General features: G+C 36.7%; 1 protein-coding gene across 4 annotated transcripts in view; it reads right to left on the reverse strand.

Annotated features, from left to right (window-relative positions):
- The window catches only part of GPHN (gephyrin), a 642,872-nt gene that overhangs the window by 30,079 nt on the left and 593,305 nt on the right, over nucleotides 1-19,488 (reverse strand). For all 4 annotated transcript variants that reach the window (XM_040641766.1, XM_040641767.1, XM_040641768.1 and 1 more), the window contains one exon: nucleotides 2,684-2,771. In XM_040641766.1, the coding sequence (XP_040497700.1) occupies nucleotides 2,684-2,771 (88 nt within the window). The remainder of the gene's footprint in view (nucleotides 1-2,683; nucleotides 2,772-19,488) is intronic.

Consider the following 19,488-nt stretch of genomic DNA (forward strand, 5'->3'; position numbering starts at 1 on the left):
TTGTGATGAGTAACGATCTTGGTGATTATTTTGATCATATGAGGTAGGAGGGGGACACTGTCAGGAAAAATTAAGAGACTTTCAAATAGGCAAAAAAAAAAAAAAAAAATTACTGGGTGTCCAGTCTAGTGTATCCTTCTTGGCAATCTGTACCTTTCATTGTCTTTGACTATTTTAGAATTCTGTAGGTTGTGGAAAATTTATAGTAATGCATATAATTTGTTAGTTTTCAGAGCAAAAAGCAGATACCATTTAATTGCAACTGTCAGTGTTTAATAAAAATAAACACTTAGGGGCAGAGGTGGAGGTAGGAAAAGATTTTGAGGGAAGCAACTGTGAAAGGGCCATTTCTTCTTGGCTGAGAAGAGGACTGAGGTCTGTGGGTCCCATAAGCAGCAGGAGCCCCTTCCCCCTGCCCCAAGGCTCCCAGCTTTCCCATGACCCCAGCGTTGCTAGCAAGGCCTAAAGGAGCAAATACCTGAGATCATAGCACTACAGACATTTTAGATGTATCCAGTGCAGACGTGACCATCTGTGTCTCCCTGATCCACTGTTGGTCTCTTAAGCCCCTATCAGTTTCTTGGCATAATCCTTGGAGCAGGTGAGGTCCATAATGGCTTAATAAAATGTCCTGCCAGTTCTGTAGCATAGGTGCTCACAGTAGGATTTAAGTTGAATCAAGTAAATAAATTTCTTGCATACCTGAGTTTCTGCATGTAAGATTCATGCTTGCTACATAATGCTTTTGGATCTTTCCTTGACCTCCCTATCTTTTCAGAGACTGGTTTTCAGGCTCAGCCCTTGAGCTGAAGCAGATGTTCTGTCTCTTAGGCTTTTCTTTCTGCTATTCAAGTACAACTGAAATTCTTTTGGCAACTAGAATTTGCAGGTTGTCAGGAGTTTGTTGCATTTTTGCTTTATCTCTTTCTTCCTGGTTCCTCTTTCATTTCATTCCCACTCAAGGAGGTAAGAATGACAATTATTAGCTCCCATGGAATACTATGGGATGCCTAGTTCCTAAAATCTTCTTCCAAGTAAATTAAAGGTTTAGTGTAAGTATCTTACCATATAGATAGTAAAATAAATAAAACCAATATGCATTACTATATTGCCTCTATTTATTTGTGAGCAAATCCCTAGGACAAATTACATCTTTGTTAGCTTAATCAAGGTTAAGGTTGAGAAGTGTTCTGTCCTTACCATAGTTGAGCCACAATTGCCAAGCCTACGTATGTTAGAAGCTTCTTGCCTTTTCAGAAGTATTGGAAAAGACAATCTTCAGGTTTGCCAAATAGGTATTTTCCCATAATTAAGCTCATTAGCAACCAAGAAAAATTATACATGAAATATTCCCTGGAAACAAATTTAACATGCAAGTACTCTTAACTTCAGGGTTTGCTCTTGTGTTATTCAGAGTACCACAGGCAATTTGATGGTAATGAAAACAGACAGGTTGAAAATTATTTCTTATAGCTCCACTATAATGCAGACCTCGGCTCTGGCCTTTGTGACCTCAGAAGAGGTCTGCAGCAATTTGCTCCACCTGGAGCTAAGGACTTCTATGAGACTTTGAGGAAAGACTAATTCAGCAATCTGTCTGCTTTAAGGAGAACACTACCCACGCTTCAACACCTTCACTCCTGGATATAATCTGAGATACTAGTTTTGGACTGAGATTCTCTACTTTTCTTCTATGGTTTTTGGCCACTGAAGGGCTATTTTTAAACACTCTAAAACTAGTTGTGAATGAAAGGTAGGCATTCTCTGTTCACACCACTAAATTCTGCCAAATAGGTTATAAATTTAGGCAGTATTTTATAGATAGATAGGGCAGAGACCTAGAACAATCATATATATAAGATCTAGCTAAAAATGGTGCTCTTGGAAAAATCTGAATTTTAGTAATAACTGCTATTATGACAATATTTTCATAATTTTTCAGTTTAGTAATTAATACAAAAAAAAGAAAAAATGGAAAGGGATTATAGGCTGGCAAAATATTCTGTGTTCTGAAATATTTTTGAGCCAAACATCAGGCTGGTTATTGTAGTAAAGTATATTTTGCTTTTATAATATTATTCAATGGACCCAGTAATTATAATGAACCAACACATTTCATACAATATATAAGCTTAATGATACTGAGACATTGAAATTGTGATTTTTAAAGGACTAAGCATATACTTTATGCAAATATACTTAGTCTTATAAAATCCTACATACACGTATATATATGTTTGTATTTTATTTTCATTATTATGATTATGATCATTATTATTTGTCAAAAGGTCAATGGAATGCCTAATCCTGTCTTTCCTCCCTGTGAGGAGCTAAGGGTTCTTTATCAGGTTTGGAATATGTGGCGGGGGAGGACAGGATCTTGGGTAAATATCATGTATAAAGGAAGTCCTAATGTTATAGTAAAGTTGAGGAAGCAAAGAATCAGAAATCTTCAAAGGAACATGAAAATCATTTTGCAAGTTGTAGCATTCTCCAAGCTATTCCTGAGGTAAGCCCTCTGATCTACCCATACTACATCCCTTTTAGGATGCCCAGAAATTTCTGAAGCCCTATGGATTTTCAGATTTGTGCAGGTCTGGTTATAAATAACAGATATCTTCCAGACTACCATTAATCAAGGACATTACCTTAGATAAATTTTCATGAACCCCATTTTTCATACCTTTTCCCCCATGGATACACCCCCTGATGTGATGATGACATCAGCACGACTGATACCCTCATTCAAGGCATTGAGTAAATCATCTGGGCTGGAAAAAAATAAAGACAAATAAATTAACCACAAGAAAAGATTTTAGATATTTAAATGCCAACTTAAAACTAAATCACTTTATTCACTGAGTAGGCATTAACATGGGTATAGCACTATATTCTATATGAAGTGGTAATCAAAAAGGTCTCTGCCCAATGCAAGTATAACTCTTGTTGCAGAGAAAGAACAGAAGTGCAGAAGTACTTTCACAGCCACTTTCACTGGCTACAGGTACTTTCACAGGGCTTTTTGCTCTAACAAGGCAGCATAATAAGGGGAGACATTGAGGTGCTGATAGGTGGTCTTACTATCCCAGTTTGCCTAGGATAATCCCAGATTTAGTCACATGGCCTAGGAAATCCCAGGTAAGCCAGGATGGTTGTGACCCTAGGTGTTGGGAGAGGTCACACAAGACTCTTTAATAAAGGGAATATGATTTAAATTAGTTAGGCCTTGAGAAATGGGCCAGATTTTTGCAAGTGGAAGGAATGAGGAAAGGCCTTGTAAACAAGAGGATCAGCCTGTGATGCAGCCTCAGTGGGGATTAATACGGGGAAAAATAACTGTCTAGAGTGAAGGACTTAGAATGACTGGGATAGGACATGATTTTGGAGGGTCCTCAAGCTCAAGAACTGGGACTTCATCTAGCAAGACAAAGGTGGTGGGGCGGTTCCCTAGAAATATGAAGAGTCAATAGGTGTTTATTAGGAAAAAAACAAGGAAAGCAGAGACTTATGAAATATTCTGAGAGGATAAAAGGACAGGATGAATATTAGGGATTGAAACTAGGCAGATTCCTGATAGTCAACTGAAAAGACCAGTTTACAGGCCCTTTGACTGCACAGGTCAAAGACCTGGGAAGAAGAGATAGAGCAAAACAAAAAAATCTATCCTCTGGATGTTAGAAGGGTACAAAGGCATAATTTGAGATTGATAAATTGAGAAAAAAAAACAAAGTGCCAGGCATGGGGGCTTATAGTGGGACAGGAAGGTAAAGGTTAGCTACAAAGGACTATTTAGTTACTATCTGAATTCCACACAAAGGTACTGGTAACACACACTGTACTCGCATTCCCCTCCAAATTACAGAGTACAAGAAGGGAGCCTGTTGAGGACTATCTGTCTCGTTTTCTGAAAACTTCTTACCCTATGGGGAAGGGGTGTAGTTCTCTTTCTCCCCCATGGACATCTAACATGTACATTTAAAAAGGGAGCAATCTTAGCTTCTGTTTTTCCAGTTCTTGCATTTACTTCCCCTTGAAGACTATTTTGCTCTTGGGGTCCATGAGATAACCCGACATGTTTCCATAAACCCCTCCTTTGCTGAAGCTAGCCTCAATGTTATACTTTTTTGTTAACTTGAAATCAAATGATGTCTCAATGAGATAGCATACATTCCCCCAAATCACTCTTGGTAGTGAAGTTTTTTCTTTTTTTTAAAGATTTTATTTATTTATTTGACAGAGACAGAGACAGCCAGCGAGAGAGGGAACACAAGCAGGGGGAGTGGGAGAGGAAGAAGCAGGCTCATAGCAGAGGAGCCTGATGTGGGGCTCGATCCCAGAACGCCGGGATCACGCCCTGAGCCGAAGGCAGATGCTTAACCGCTGTGCCACCCAGGCGCCCCGGTAGTGAAGTTTTTTCAAGTCCCTTTACCTTAATGCACTATTTGATGGCAGAGGGAGGGAGAAAGGAGGAGGAAAAGTAGGTGGAGAAGGAGAAGAAGATTTGTAACTAGGACATCATTTCCCTTTTTATTTAGGAGAGATAGAGGTAAGGAGAGGAACTTAAGATTCACCTTAGAGGCGACCTTCAGCTCTCTAAGGCTCTAGAAGAGATAAGCTAGTTGGAAGGTGGCATAGCACAGAGATCAATATAAACTCTGAAGTCAGACTGCCTGAGTTTAAATCCTGGTGCTACTGTTTGCTAGATGTAGATCCTTAGACAAGTTGTTTAACTTCTCTTTGCCTAAGCTTTCCATCTATAAAGTAGAGATAATTTAGGGTTGTTATGAGGATTAAGTGACATAACATGGAATAAACTGTTCCATATAAAACAGTTTATGGAATAGCACACAGTACAAACTAAGTTTTCAAGAAAGGTTAGTTGTTATTATTGCTGTACTACTGACAGAAGTTTATCATCTAAACATATGTAACACCCTGGCAAAGTTCAACTTTAGCATGCTTGATAGTTTTTATTTAGGAGAATATTCATGACTAACATAGAAGAAAATCATAGACTGGGCCTTAGAGACATTCAGAACTATATGTGAAAAGTCCAAATGGCTCAAGAGCAAGCTAGGCCTGGTTCCAGCCTAAATAGTTTCATTTACTGGTTGGTTCTCTTACTGGATCTGGATAAAATTCTCCTCTCCAAGCACTGGCCTGTGAGTATACTGGGGGTTGTTTGGCTCTGAGGAGCAAGCTCCCAAGGAGAAGACACAAACACAGAAGTTTGAAAAATGGCTCACATGGACATCAAACTACAAACATAGGGACTCTTTAAATCATCTACTTAATTGCTTATGCAGCCAAAAAGGTACCAGATATTTGATAAAGATAGGGTCTATGAATAAAACAAAAGAAAACAAAAACTTAAAAAAAATCCCTTTCAAAGTTAAACTGATTGGGCAAACATCTTAGAAGAATTATATTCAATAATGGGTGTATTTAAAGTAGTTTTGAATTAAGTATTTTATACAGATTTTTCATCAGTCTTTTTCTTCTTACATTTGTGAAAAAGCAACTTATTCTGTTGTATTGAAATACTATAAGATATGCATGTGTTGGGTTCCTGATCACTGCATGCCCAAAGCTCCGGGCCCCTTGCCTTGCTGGGTATTATTATCATCAGGCTGAGCCAAATGGTTGGTCAATGGAGTAAATGGAAAAACACAAAAACAGGATAATGTGGAATGTGGTTCAGGTGAATGGACAATGACTATTATTAACAAAATATAATTTTGTGTTAGTACAAAGAGACATCAGCTAATTTCACCAGTTTTACAATATGTAATTTATAACATGTCAACTCTAGAGGATTATGGTAAAGTCCCTGGAAATAAAGCAGCAGTGACATACACATCTTCATGGTTTTAATCTTTGTTGGTGGATAAAGGTCCTGGGACACGCTAGCCGATGACGCAAATAAACATACATTTCAGTGATTTTTTTTTTCTTACTTGTTTTTATATTATCTGGGGAAGATGTTTTTTTCCTATTTTATAAAACTGCAGAGTCATCAGCTCTCTCTATGAACTTTTCTAACTTGCAGAAATAAATTAAAAGGGATTTTATGCCTTTTAGTACTCAAGGAACATTCTCAGTGTTACTTTCTACTCTGTGTCTGGTGTATTCACAAAACATTGACTCTCAAAGTTGGAAAAGTCTTCGGGGGCCTTATTGTGTTCAGTATCACAGCTGGGTGCATTCTTTGGGCCCTGCTCTTCTCTATCCCCCACTGCCCCTCCCTTTGACTCTACTTTCTGTTGCACATTTCTGGTGTCTGGGATCTAGCAGGAGATCATGGCTTAGTAGTGGGTCAGGTACAAATGTATGCCAACAGTCAGAGGATCTATAACTTCATTTATGTTGCATACTATAATTCTACTTATTACTTCATAATAAGTCTGTGAGGTAGATGGAACAGGTAATGTCATTCTCATTTTACAGAAAAAGAAAGGAATATTCAGAGCAAAGCAGTGTTTTATTTATTTTTTAAGGAGGCTCCATGCCCAGCAACCTATAAAGGACCTCAGCTGAGATCAAGAGTCGGATGCTTAACTGTCTGAGCCACCCAGCTGTCCCCAAAGTAGTGTTTTAAAGGTGAGGTAGAGCAATAAGTGGCAGAGCTAGAACTAGAGCCTCTGGATCCTCATTAAGTGTTTATTCCATACCACTAACTAACTAATCAGAGTGATTGTCTAGTCTTTTCAGGAGTATGGCACGTCATACGAGGAAAATTCTCGTAAGAACGGGCCCTTGTGCAAAAGCATCAAATAGTAAGGTAAAAAATAAGAATCTGTGTGGACATGTTAGTATAATTCTGGGGAATGAAACAAATGTGATTCTGAATCCTATATTCAGATGGAAACTAAAGATTTTGATTAAACGTAACTTTAGGGCTTGCTTACAAATCATAAATTTGCTCTCTTTTTATGATTCATATTATATTTTAAATGATAAAAATATTTCCAACATAACATAATAGTGTAACAGCCATGTATCTATCTTACAGATTGGACAAATGCTAATATTTTCCCATATTTACTGCATATTCCCTCTCCCCTCATTTTTTTAAGAAATAAAAAGTTTGTTTTCTAAAACTAAGCAGTTACTCCGAATAATGATAAAAGGAATAGGGAACAAGGATTATAATCGTCGATATTCTAGTAGAATAAAAACTATTCATGATTTTCTCAGTTCTGTTATATAGATCATGGTATATTAAGTTTTTCAAAGAAGGGAGAGTAAAACTAAAACATTATAATCTGATCTTTTATTATATGACTTTATGTATCTTACATGTCTTTTAAATGGCATTACTTTGTATATATTAGATCATTTTATATTTAAGAAATAAAAGTAATGACAATAATATGCACATTTTAAAAGAACAACACACTTTCACAGGTATGTGTTAATTTCACAACTCTACGTAGTAGGCAGGGCAGGAGAGGGCACTGAGGTTCACAGTGGTAGTGAAAGGTTCAAGGTTACCCTCTGTACACTCTACTATTCTTTTAAACCATAGTAATATTCACATAATGAAAGATAATTTGTTATACACAGTATGCCTTCAGATAAAAGCTATTTATCATTTTTATCTAAATATATAAATCCTATTTGTGGATTCTAAATAGAGATGATAAAAACCTGACAATTTGTACTTTTAAAATTTGAATTATCTTTTACCATTGCCACTGGAGGGGATGCTGGATTAAGCAGATTAACTTTCCTAGGTATATACCAGTAGCTTCCCTTTTCTCAAAGAGCAGCACATCTTAAAGGGTTATTGTAATACCATTTAATTCTTCCTTCACTAATAACCGCAATTTTAATTAGATTTGAATGGCAATTAACCATTTCTTTAAAGATAAATTGAATACTAGCATTAGTCTTGGTTTACTAGCACTTTCTATTCATTTTCACTCGAATTATTAAGTACATACCCATTGTTCTCTTAGAGTACCAATATTATATAAAAGCGTTCTAAAGAGAGCTGATTTAGTACAAAATGCTAAAGATTTAAGTACTAGGTGAGAGAATAGAACTGTTAACTGAAGCCCTGAGTGTCACAAAGTCTAGAACCCAGTTTTGTCTCCTGCTAACAGATGATTCTGAAAGGCAAACGTCACTTTTTGGAGTCTCATTATCTTGCTTGTAAAATAAGAACATTTGGACCACATTCTTTCTATCTTTAACATTCACTGATTTGAATCACTTGAAGCTGAGTGGAATCCAATTTAAGCACAAAGGTATCATTCTTTCTTTTCTTTCTCTTTTTCTTACTTCAATAGAACACTGGCAGCTTGCTGTTGGTGCCTTCCAATTCATGAGTTGTGTGATTTCCGTGTGTTTTACCACTTGTGATCCTTTTTTCTACTACAACTATGTTCCCATCAGGGCCATGGTACCCTAGCAGCTTCCTGAGGGCTGAGAATAAGTAGAACTCTCAGTAGGTAAAGGAAAATACCAGCAATCGAAGAAGCCACCAGCTGGAGGGTAGAGGAATAAACACAATTCAGGACAGCTTCTACTGAAATAAAACTGCTGGGGAAAAGAAATAATTTCAGCAAGAATAACAACAAACAATTAAAGCACCAATGGAAACAGACTTATAACATTAAAAGGATGTTCTGGAATGAAAAACATGATTTTTGAGTTTAAAAATTTAGTAGATGAAGGTAAATATAGTGCCTAATGCAAACTCAATTAGTGGCCTGAAAGACCAAGTGGTAGAAATATCTGAAACGAATGGGATGCCTGGGTGACTCAGTCAATTAAGCATCTGACTCTTGATTTTGACTTAGGTTGTGATCTCAGGGTCATGAGATCAAGCCCCCAGTTGGGCTCTGCGCTCCTCAGGGAATCTGCTTGAGATTCTCTCTCTCCGTCTCCGTCTACCCCTCCCCCTCTAAAAAAATATCTCAAAGGAATGTACAAAAATAAAAAATGATGGAAGTCAATGCAGGAAATAATAAGAAACTTGGAAGACAGAGCAAGAGACTGACATATTACCAATAGGAATTCCATAAAGAAAAAAAGGAACCGATGGAGGGGGAAAATAGAGGAAAATCTCATTTATTTGAAAAGGGTTTGGAAATTTAAAAAATTTATTGAGTTCAAGATAGGATTGCCCAAAAACATAAACCTAAGAATGTCTCAATAAATTCTGTAATTTCAAGGATAAAAAGAAAATCTTACAAGCTGTCAGAAAGACTGAATTTATTAACAAAGGAAAAGAATATTGGCTTTGGACTTCTTACCTACAATACCCAAACTATAAAATAATAGATTACCATAAACATACTCAGAGAAAAAAGGCCTGGAACCTTCAAATCCTATACCCAGTCAGACCCATTCACCTATCAGGACAGAATAATCATATTTGTGAAAATGCAAAGATTCAGATAATAAATCAACCAGTAATGTTCTGGAACAATGACTCTAAATGAAAAAAAAATGGATCAGATCGGAAATCTCAAGATAGGGGGAGATGAAGAGGAGAGGAAGCACTTTTGAAATACATTTACAAACATATTAATAAAACTATACAGCTAAATCTAAATGAATAATGATCAACTAAACTGGGAAATTATAATGTATATACTAAATATGGATTTCTCAGAAGCTGCAGAAATATACTACAAAAGAAAACATAATAGTAGCTAGAATTCAAAGCATTTTCTCAGCAATACCTAAAAGTTTAGGGGTGAGACGAGATGGGGAAAGCAAAAGTTCACTGGTGTAGGGGAACATAGAGGAAATAGGAATGCCTTGGAGGAGGGATATAGGAAGCACCTTTTAAAAAAGATAAGAGTGGAAAAAAATAATAGTGGAGAAATGTATATTTGATTATGAATATCAGAAATTAGAAGGAAAGCATGAGGAGAATGGTAAAGTACAGCAAACCTTCCAAAATAGTAAAAGGGCAAAAGGGAACAAATGGCACCTGGATCAAACCAACAACAGGAAAAAGGACAAGGAAGAAATAACAAAGTTGGATAAATTGTAAACATAAAGTAAGTTGGAAGAAAAAACATCAAGCAATCATTTATAACAAACTGCATGGTAAAGCAAAATAAACTTTATGCCAGGATCAGGGTTATAGTAACTCAAGGCTGGTGCAAAATTGAGCCTTTTTTTTTTTTTTTTTTTTAAGCGCAAATTCCATTTCAATGTTATTCACAAAGGACACACTAAAAGATGAAAGAGTGAAAAAAACCTGATAGGGCAAAAAGACACCAGCCAAGTGTAAATAAGCGAAAAAGCAGGAGTGGCATATTAATGTCAAAGTGGAATTTAAGTTAAAAGAACTAAAAAGGATAAAGAGAGGCAGCAAATTGTGATAAAAGGCAAATTTACAAATTTGATACAATAATGTATGGCTGTCTCACAAGAGAAGGTCTCATTTTATCTAGGCTTCTTGATTGCCCTGCCAAATCCCTGCACATTGTAGGCACTCAACAAATAAACTGAATTAACCCTAGCTTCAACTCAATCTCTCTATGGTAGCTTTGGGAATGAAGAGTGTACAACTATTACAACTGTAATATAACATAATAATATTATCTGCAGATGGAAGAGAAGATACTACCTAGCATTTATATAATCACAAATAGTACTTTCTTTGAAAGGTTGTCATGTAGAAGAGGGAATAAATTTATTTGGTGTTGCTCCACAGGGCAGAATTAGCGCTAATGGATGGAAGAAACAGATGAAGAGAGATGAAGACTTTGGCTCAGTATAATGCAAAAATATCCTCAGCACAACAGCTGTTCAACAATAGAATGAGCTGCCTCCTAATGCAAGTAAGATGTTCCTCACTAAAAGCATCAAACAAAAACCAGATGGCTAGCTGTTAGAAATTTCTCTAATACCTCCACTGGGTGAATGACTGGATGGGCTAACATTGGAAGTTCCTTTCAACTCTAAGATACTCTGATTCTATGGAAATAACTGAAATTAGTATTATTTTATTTTCACATATAGACTGAAGCATAGAAGGAGAAACTGACTAGAGCACTGAGATATAGTACTCATCTTGCAGATCATATTTTTCTTTCACTTTCTGAACATCAGGAGCATTTGACTATTTGACTTGAGTTAAAAAAAAAAAAGGCATTTTTTTTCCACCCAAACTTATGACATTCACCTTCAGCTTGGGAAATGGCTACCAATAATAATAACCGTACTCTCCCTGGAATTCTAACTTAATTCTAACTTAATTGAACATCAAAGAAGCTTAAACTTAACAGAAAGTAGATAAAAGGAAAAGGTAAAGCAAATCTCAAAATAAATCTCAGAGAATGCATGCAGCTTTCTCAATACTTTATGTACTATAATTTCTGTGGAAGAAAGGTCTAGAAGGTATGGTATCTTTTGACTTTAACATCTTTGAGAGCCCACTTTTAGTTTAGACTTTTTGCTTTGTAAACTTTGTGTCTGCCTTAAATTACTATAATCCTGACTCTGACATAATTTTTTTTTTGCTTTATCATGAAGTCTATAAAATTCAAAACCAAAACAAAGCCTTTACCCAAGTTTAGATTTTATGGATTTCAGACAGAGCATTCAGAATGTAAATGCAGTTTTATTTTAAAATATTTAATATAAACACACAGATGGACAACAGCTGCTAATTAGTTTCCTGTTTCATCTGTTACACCAACTGTGAGCTGTATCGTTTTAAGATGAGTGAAGATGACAGTGGGAAAGTGAGAAAAATTCTAGGATTTGGAGATTAAGGAATAATGCCAATGATCATAGCAAGATAACAACAACAACAACAACAACAACAAAAGCCCAAAAACCCCAGTTCTGGACATATACTAATCATATATTAATTTCCTTAGAGGTCCAGGATAAATTCTTCAGCTACAAATATTTTCTGGGTATCTGCTTCATGTATTGATTAAAAACTCCATACTACATGCTGCCCTCATTTAGTCCTTCTTCAGTCCCACTGGGTGTTTAGGCACTATAAAGTCATGTAAAGACAGAAGAACACATCGTCCCTGCCTTTAAGTTTACAAGCTAATGCAGAAAAGATATGACAAAAATTTAGGAAAATGAATGAAATAAGCAATGAAATTAATATCATTGATTGAATTCAAATACATTAATTAAAATGAAAATACATGTAAGGTAAAATGGTATAAAGGGTGGGACAGAATGATCAGAATTGGGAGGGGATAATCAGAAAAGGCTTTCTGGAAGATACTACTTTCAAGTAAGAACACAATCTCCAAAAGTACAGTAATACCTGGAGGTCATTTTTAGAAGGATCAGTAACATCAACTGTAACAGCAAGTCTTAAGGGTAAAGAAAAGCAACTGTAATAGCCACCAAAAAAGTCTGTCCCCGAGAGTGGGAAGAATATCTTGTTGTTAAACACATTTGGTAAGTAGAATATTTTTGGTTGGCCAATAGAAAATGAGAGACCTCTCTTATTTTAATGTTTTTTATTATATTATGTTAGTCACCATACAGTACATCCCTGGTTTCTGATGTAAAGTTCGATGATTCATTAGTTGCATATAACACCCAGTGCACCATGCAATACGTGCCCTCCTTACTACCCATCACCAGTCTGTCCCATTCCCCCACCCCCCTCTCCTCTGAAGCCCTCAGTTTGTTTCTTATAGTCCATAGTCTATGAGAGACCTCTCTTAATGAAGAAATCTATTTAGAAATCTATAAGAAAATAAGGGCGCCTGGGTGGTGCAGTCGTTAAGCGTCTACCTTCGGCTCAGGGCGTGATCCAGGAGCTCTGGGATTGAGCCCCAGATCAGGCTCCTCCGCTAGGAGCCTGTTTCTTCCTCTCCCACTCCCCCTGCTTGTGTTCCCTCTCTCGCTGGCTGTCTCTCTCTGTCAAATAAATAATCTTAAAAAAAAAAAAGAAATCTATAAGAAAATAAATGTTTTATGTTGACTCAAAAATTAAAACTTCACATTTTGAGCAGAAAAGGTGTTTATTTCATAAGAGAAGAAAGGCAGTTTATAAAGATGACAAGAATTAATTAAATTTGGACCTAAATTCTCCCTGGTAGAAATATCTACTTTTAGAGCAGTAGGTAAACACTAAGATGTTAGGATATGTTTGTTTCACAAACTGAAGACATAAAGCACTGGGCTTTGCCTGAATAATCACTGTACTGTGAAGCCTACCTTGATAACCCCTTCTAAATACACCAGTTTTATAAGAATCTGGTTTGCTTTCTCATTGCTTGTTCCCTTTCTGTTTCATGCTTTAATGTGAAGAGGCAGCTTCACAAATCGGCAGGCAATTCAAATCCAAAATACCAATCTGGGACAGAGCCAAGCAAGCCCAGCATGATATGAGTGGGGCAGGCTTCTGCAATGGCAATTTTCCAGAAGGGGGAACTCTTTTCTTAATTATGGGAATTTCTCAGCCCTTCAGGCCTTGCAAGGCTGGAAGGTCTAAGTCAGCAGTTGGAAACTACATTACCAAGCTGTTTTAAAGCTGATGTAAAAATATAAACAGCTCAATAGTTAAATCAGTTTCAGACATGATATAAAATCAATTAGTGCTGAACTTTAAGAAATTTTCCCCAAGTGGATTCTGTGTATTTGGATCATGATTACTGCTTATTATATTTAAGAGGTAAATGTATAACATCATCTATTTAAGCCTGAGGGAGCAGTTCCCCAACTTTTTAAATTAGAGGCTTCATAAATCTATTTGGAACGCTACTCCCTTTCCCACTTTATATTTCTTTTTCTTCAGAAATATAAAACGAATTATCTCAGCCATAAAGCTTTATGTTGTGCCCTTTTGGGGATGTGTCTCAGTTACTAATGTAATTCTGTTGTCAGTGCCATACTGTCTGGTCTATTCCTACGGCTAAGGTTTTTGGACTCACTGTGAAGGGACCCTGTAAGATTCTTTTGGACAATTGCATAGTTTCTAGGTTCCATGGAAAGAGAGGGTGGTATAGGAAAAGATGGCAGGGCTATCTAAATCTAGGAGATACTCCTACCACGTACTATTCATATAGGGTTACCAAGACACACCTTCATATCCTAGCCTTCGTGGAGCTTACAGGCTGGTGGGAAAGAAAACAACCCTGCCTTAATATAAACAAATCCTTTTCCACCCTGTTTAAGCCACAAAAGTAGCAATTTCTCTAAGAAATTTTATCAGGAAAGGGGGAAAAAAAAAGGAAAAACAGAAGAAAGTATGTGCCCAAATGGTGACTATCTTAACCAAGCCTGGCCACAGTTATCTTGGCTGGAACATACAGCACACCCTACTCATTTACCTATCCAAATTTCTTCATTTGTTTTAGACTCTTCCCCACAGTAGGGAAACAGTAGTAGCTCTTGCCACCAGGAAGACAAAAGGAGGCTAATAGTTAATTTAACCAGCCATGGGGAAAAGAATACTAGGACATCTACTGTCCCATATTCAAGGTAGATATAGGATGGAGATTAGAAGGAGTTTATCCCTATAAACTCACACCAATTTGTGCCAATTAGAAATCTCTAGACTTGACTAGTTTCATATTCAGGTCATACTCAGTGTTTCTTCTCTTTTTTTCTTACCTCCAGGCATTTGCTGACTAGCTACCATGTGCTGACACTGTTCTAATTGCTGAGGAGACAGCCATGAACAACTTGTTTTACGTGCCTACCAGCAGTGGAGGACAGCAATTGTTTTATTTATCATTTTACCTCTGCTATCAACATAACTTTGCATATGTCAGACAATCAACAAAGGGTCATAAAATGGATAAAATAAAATATTAAAGACACCCTCAAATAATTGTGGGTATACAACAAGATTTAGTTAGTTATACAGATGTTCGTCATTTACTTACAATTGAGAAAGGTTAGGAACAACCTAATGTCTGACAACAAGGGATTGTATAAATAAATAATATTAAACTTTATACTGAGAATGACATATAGGCATTTAAATGATATCAAAGAGGACTATGTGATAATACAGACAGATGATTGTGATACACTGAGTGAAAAAGAAAAGTTAAAGTAAAACTATGATTTCTTTGTTTTCTTTTACTCACCACATATAAACTGTACACACATAGAATTGAAGAATGGAAGAAGAGTAATATTGGGTAATGGGATTATGTATTAATTTCCTTTCTTAGATTTTTTTGGTGAACCTGTATCTTCTAAATTTTCTTCAGTGAACATTTATTTTAAGATTTAAGAGTTACATTAAAAATGTACACTAGAACATCTAGAATAATGGCCCAAGAAGTGCATAATAGAACTGGACCAGGAATAGAAGATGATCATGTTATCCCCAATCAAAAATCTTCCAATGTCTTACTACTAATTATGACTCTGTAAATAGCATTAAAAGATACCATGCAGTGAGTACAAAACTGACAACTTCGGGTAAGTCTTTTTTTACACAGCTGATTTGTAACTCACAAGTGATGTTCTCAGAGTCTCTATAAAATTGGTTGCTTGGAGCTTAGAACACATTTCTAAATAAACATCTATAAGCACTATGGATGTTGGGTACAATTCTAAAGGTAAACAAACAAACAAACAAACCTTAATTTAGCTCATAATGTTACTAGTATATTGCTGAATTACTCTTTAGTACTAGCCTGACTTATGGAAGCAAGATGGAAGACTGAAGAAAGAATGCTGAATTGTAAAGCATTTGCTTATGACATCTTCCCACCTACCTTTCTTTAATCTTTTCCTGCTGCCAAATGTACTTCTTGCTAGACCCCCAGGACCTTGCTGTGCTCAGGTTCTGATGTGGTCTTGCTTAGTTAGACTTTGCCCTCTGCCAAAGATCTCCAAGTTCTTCTTCTTCATCTTCTTCTTTTTTAAAGATTTTTATTTATTTATTTGAGAGAGAGAGCGAGGGCACACAGAGGGAGAGGGAGAAGCAGACTCTGTGCTGAGCAGGGACCCCGATGCAGGGCTGTATCCCAGAACCCTGAGATCATGACCTGAGCCGAAGGCAGACACTGGACTGACTGAGCCACCCAAGGTGCCTCTGAAGAACTCCAAGTTCTAAGTGATTTGCTTCCGTTCATTCAGGACAGAGGATTTACCCAGATGTTGGATGTCTGGTTTAAACTCATTCACGTTAATATGCAAACAACTTTTTCTCAGGTAGGATGCTTTTTAATACAATTGGATCTTTAAATATTAGATTATCAGAAAATGCAGCAAAGTGAATAGAACACATTTAGGCAGTGTATGGGTTATCTGGGCTTAATAAAACACGTCTCCTAAATAGGCTATATCTTGAGGGTCGGGGAACAAGGAGATTAACGGTACCACTAAACTCTTCTTGTTCTTCCTGCTTTCTCCCCTTTCACTTTTCAAAATGCTTCTTCTCCCTTCCCTTCTCCTAAGGTAGTAACAAAGGAACTTTATATGGTAAGTAGGGAAAAGGTAAGAATAAGGGTGGCCATTTGTGAATCTAGGTCATTTGTAAGTTCAGTAATGTAGGCCTGACTACCAAACTGTCACATATTCACATTGCGTGCATGCTCTCTTCCCCTTTTCCTCTCTCCTTCATCCTCCCACTCCCAAAGAAGATACTATGAACTTGGTGTTACAAATTTATTACAAAAGTAATAAATGCTGCAAAAGCAGCCCCAGCAGCTGTGGGAAGAAAGGTAAAGGAAGAGATTATAAGAGGAAGACCAAAATAAATCCTCCTGCCATTTTTCCCATTTCTGTATCACCTAAAGATTTGGATTCTGCAACTCAAGTCCTTATAATTCATTTGTCAATATGTAATTCACAATTTAAACTAAATTTTCCTCTTTGGCTTTTCAAATGTTCATAGATACTATTTACTAAGGGTTTTTATTCATTATAAATGGAGATAGCCTATTTAGTTTATTAACCTTAATATTAATGAAATGTGGATGCGAACTCCAGTTAAAAGGGTAGGATAGCAGAGCAAAAGGAGAAAGAACCCTGAAGTTAAGACAGGCCTGCTCCTTACTCTGCCTTTTACTAGCTGCATGACCCTGAATAGCTTGATTTTTTTAAGCTTCAGTAGTATCTCCAAAATGGGGATAGAAGATACTTATCTGGCTCTGTTGTTTCAAGAGGCTTTAATAAGACACATACATGAAAGAACGTAGTATAGTGCTATACACAAACACAGACACACGTGCATATATATATATATATTTATATAATTAAATATATAAATTAAATATATATATATATATATTTAATTTATTTTTCAGGATGTTCTGTGATGTCTATAATTAGAAAAGTCACTCAGAACAGGATACAACCTTGGGAAGGCTAATGGGGAAGCAGTCCAGACTTGGCTGGAATTTTAAAGAGGGCCCACAGGAAGGAAAGGAAGGGATGGGTGCTCCTGTCCCTGGAAGGACAAGGTGGACTGCCAGGAGGGATGCTGGCCCAGGATGGAATGAAACCCTATATCGCTTCAGTGAAGATCGCTGTGCTCAAGTGTAATTTGGAAAAGCCATCTCCGCCCAGTCCTGCCCATTTGGCAGATGTCCCCAGGTCTGTAAGAATATCTTCGTGAAGTTCTCCAGGCAGCTGTCCCCATATATATATAATGGGTACTCAGTAAAGACTGACAGGTTTGCAGTAAGGAGACTGGAGATTGGAGACTGGGAAGAAAGGGAGAAGTGGATCAGAATTGAAAACTTCTTTGTAGTTCTCTTATTTATCTCTGTAGTACCAAAGACGGGTACAATGCCTGATAGAGCATAACTGTTTGTAAAAGTTCGTTGAATTATTAAAGTCTGCTTATCCATGTATAATAAAACCTCAATTCTGCCACAGGTATGGAATATACACCTTAGGTAGCAGAACAGAGGGTGAGTTAGAGGGGAACAAGACTTGAGGCATGGAGACCAGTTAAGATGCTAGTCTCATCTGTCTAGACTTAAAATAAATGGAGCCCTGAACTAAGCCAGGGCGGTAGGAATGACGAGAAGGGAATGTAGAGAAGAAATACCAAGGAGGTAAAGTCTTTAGGACTTAAATATAGAGTGAGTGGAAGAAAGGAGCTGTGATGATTCTTGTTCAACTTTCTTCTCTTCTCAGTGATGGCTGGTGGCAGTCACCGAGACAGAAGAATGAAAGGAAAAAAAAAAAAAAACAGGGCGGTAGTGGGGAGGGGCAGTGAAAGAGGTGGGGGGATGGTGAACTTAGTTTTGGACAGGTTCAGTTTGCAGTGCCTACTGAATTTAAAAGAAAATGCACCTAGTAAGCAGGTGGATCTAGGCATGGAGCTCAAGACAGAGGTAAGATTTGGGAGTCATTAGCATAAGGAATTAGGACAGAAAGCCAAGAGTGAGCCATGGGGACTCCTAAATTTAGGGAATGAGCAAAGGAAGAGGAGCTACAAAACCAAGAAAGGATAAACTACAAACGGAGCATGAAGAAATGGAAATGGTGTATTGCTAGAGAGGGATATAAAATCGTGGTAGAGAAACCTAAGAGCTGGGTTTTGTAGGTATTTTATTTGTGTTTATAGTCACATATCATTTTGATGAGGCTTTGTAATCCAGATGAAGAGAAATCAACATTGATACTCTTCTGTCCTATGTAATAGCCTTTACGATGTCTTTTGATTTAATCTCTTTTTTAAAAAAATTTTACTTCCAAATGTGAGTTTAGGCTCTGGAACTTTCCAAAACATTTTTATTACTAATCTATGGTTTCTAGTACACGTAATTTCAAAGGCAAGATCTATGTTTCAGCTTTGTAACTTCAACAGTCTTGGTCTTAAAATCCATAGTAGATGCACGATTAAATTGACAAAATTGTTATTTCCTGTGATCCATGGACTAGCAGCTTGGTATCCTTGGGAGTTTGTTAGAAATGCAATATGTTGGCCCATCCCACATTCGCTAAATCAGAATCAGCATTTTAAATAAGATCTTCAGGTGATTCTCATAGGTACACAACACATACTTCCTGACTGAATAATTAATAAGCAAATTGTATTCTTATTTCTAGTCCATCTCTAACATTAGTCCATGTGATATACCTTGTTCAAATTATCTTTCCAAAATAATGGTTTATTATGTCAATTCTGCTTTTTAAAAAAGTTTAAAATTTAAGTGAGTTGGGTAGTTCTGCTTGGATTGCAAAGTCTTTGAAAATCTGGCCTTAAATTTCTACCAAATTGACCTCCATTATTCTTCCACCTGAACCTCCTATTCTCCTCAGTTTGGCCTGACCCTAGTAGTTGTTTATTTCTACTTCTCTACTTTATTTTCTATTCCATTATTTTTTGTTAATTTTACATTTCCTACTTGGTTAACACACTCTCTTTTTCTAACTATACAAATTCTATTCCTCATTCATGTTTTAGCTAACATTGCACCTTTATAAAACTCTGACCATTCTAGTGCATAGTGATGATTCTCTTCTGACATATTTATAGTTATTATCTTGTCTTCATAATGATAGCAAAGAATTGTAGATTGTTAATTTCAAGACTTAGCTTACATTTTCACCTCCCCA

This window comes from Ursus maritimus, unplaced genomic scaffold, assembly GCF_017311325.1.
Source record: "Ursus maritimus isolate PB19 unplaced genomic scaffold, ASM1731132v1 scaffold_25, whole genome shotgun sequence".
NCBI lineage: Eukaryota > Metazoa > Chordata > Mammalia > Carnivora > Ursidae > Ursus > Ursus maritimus.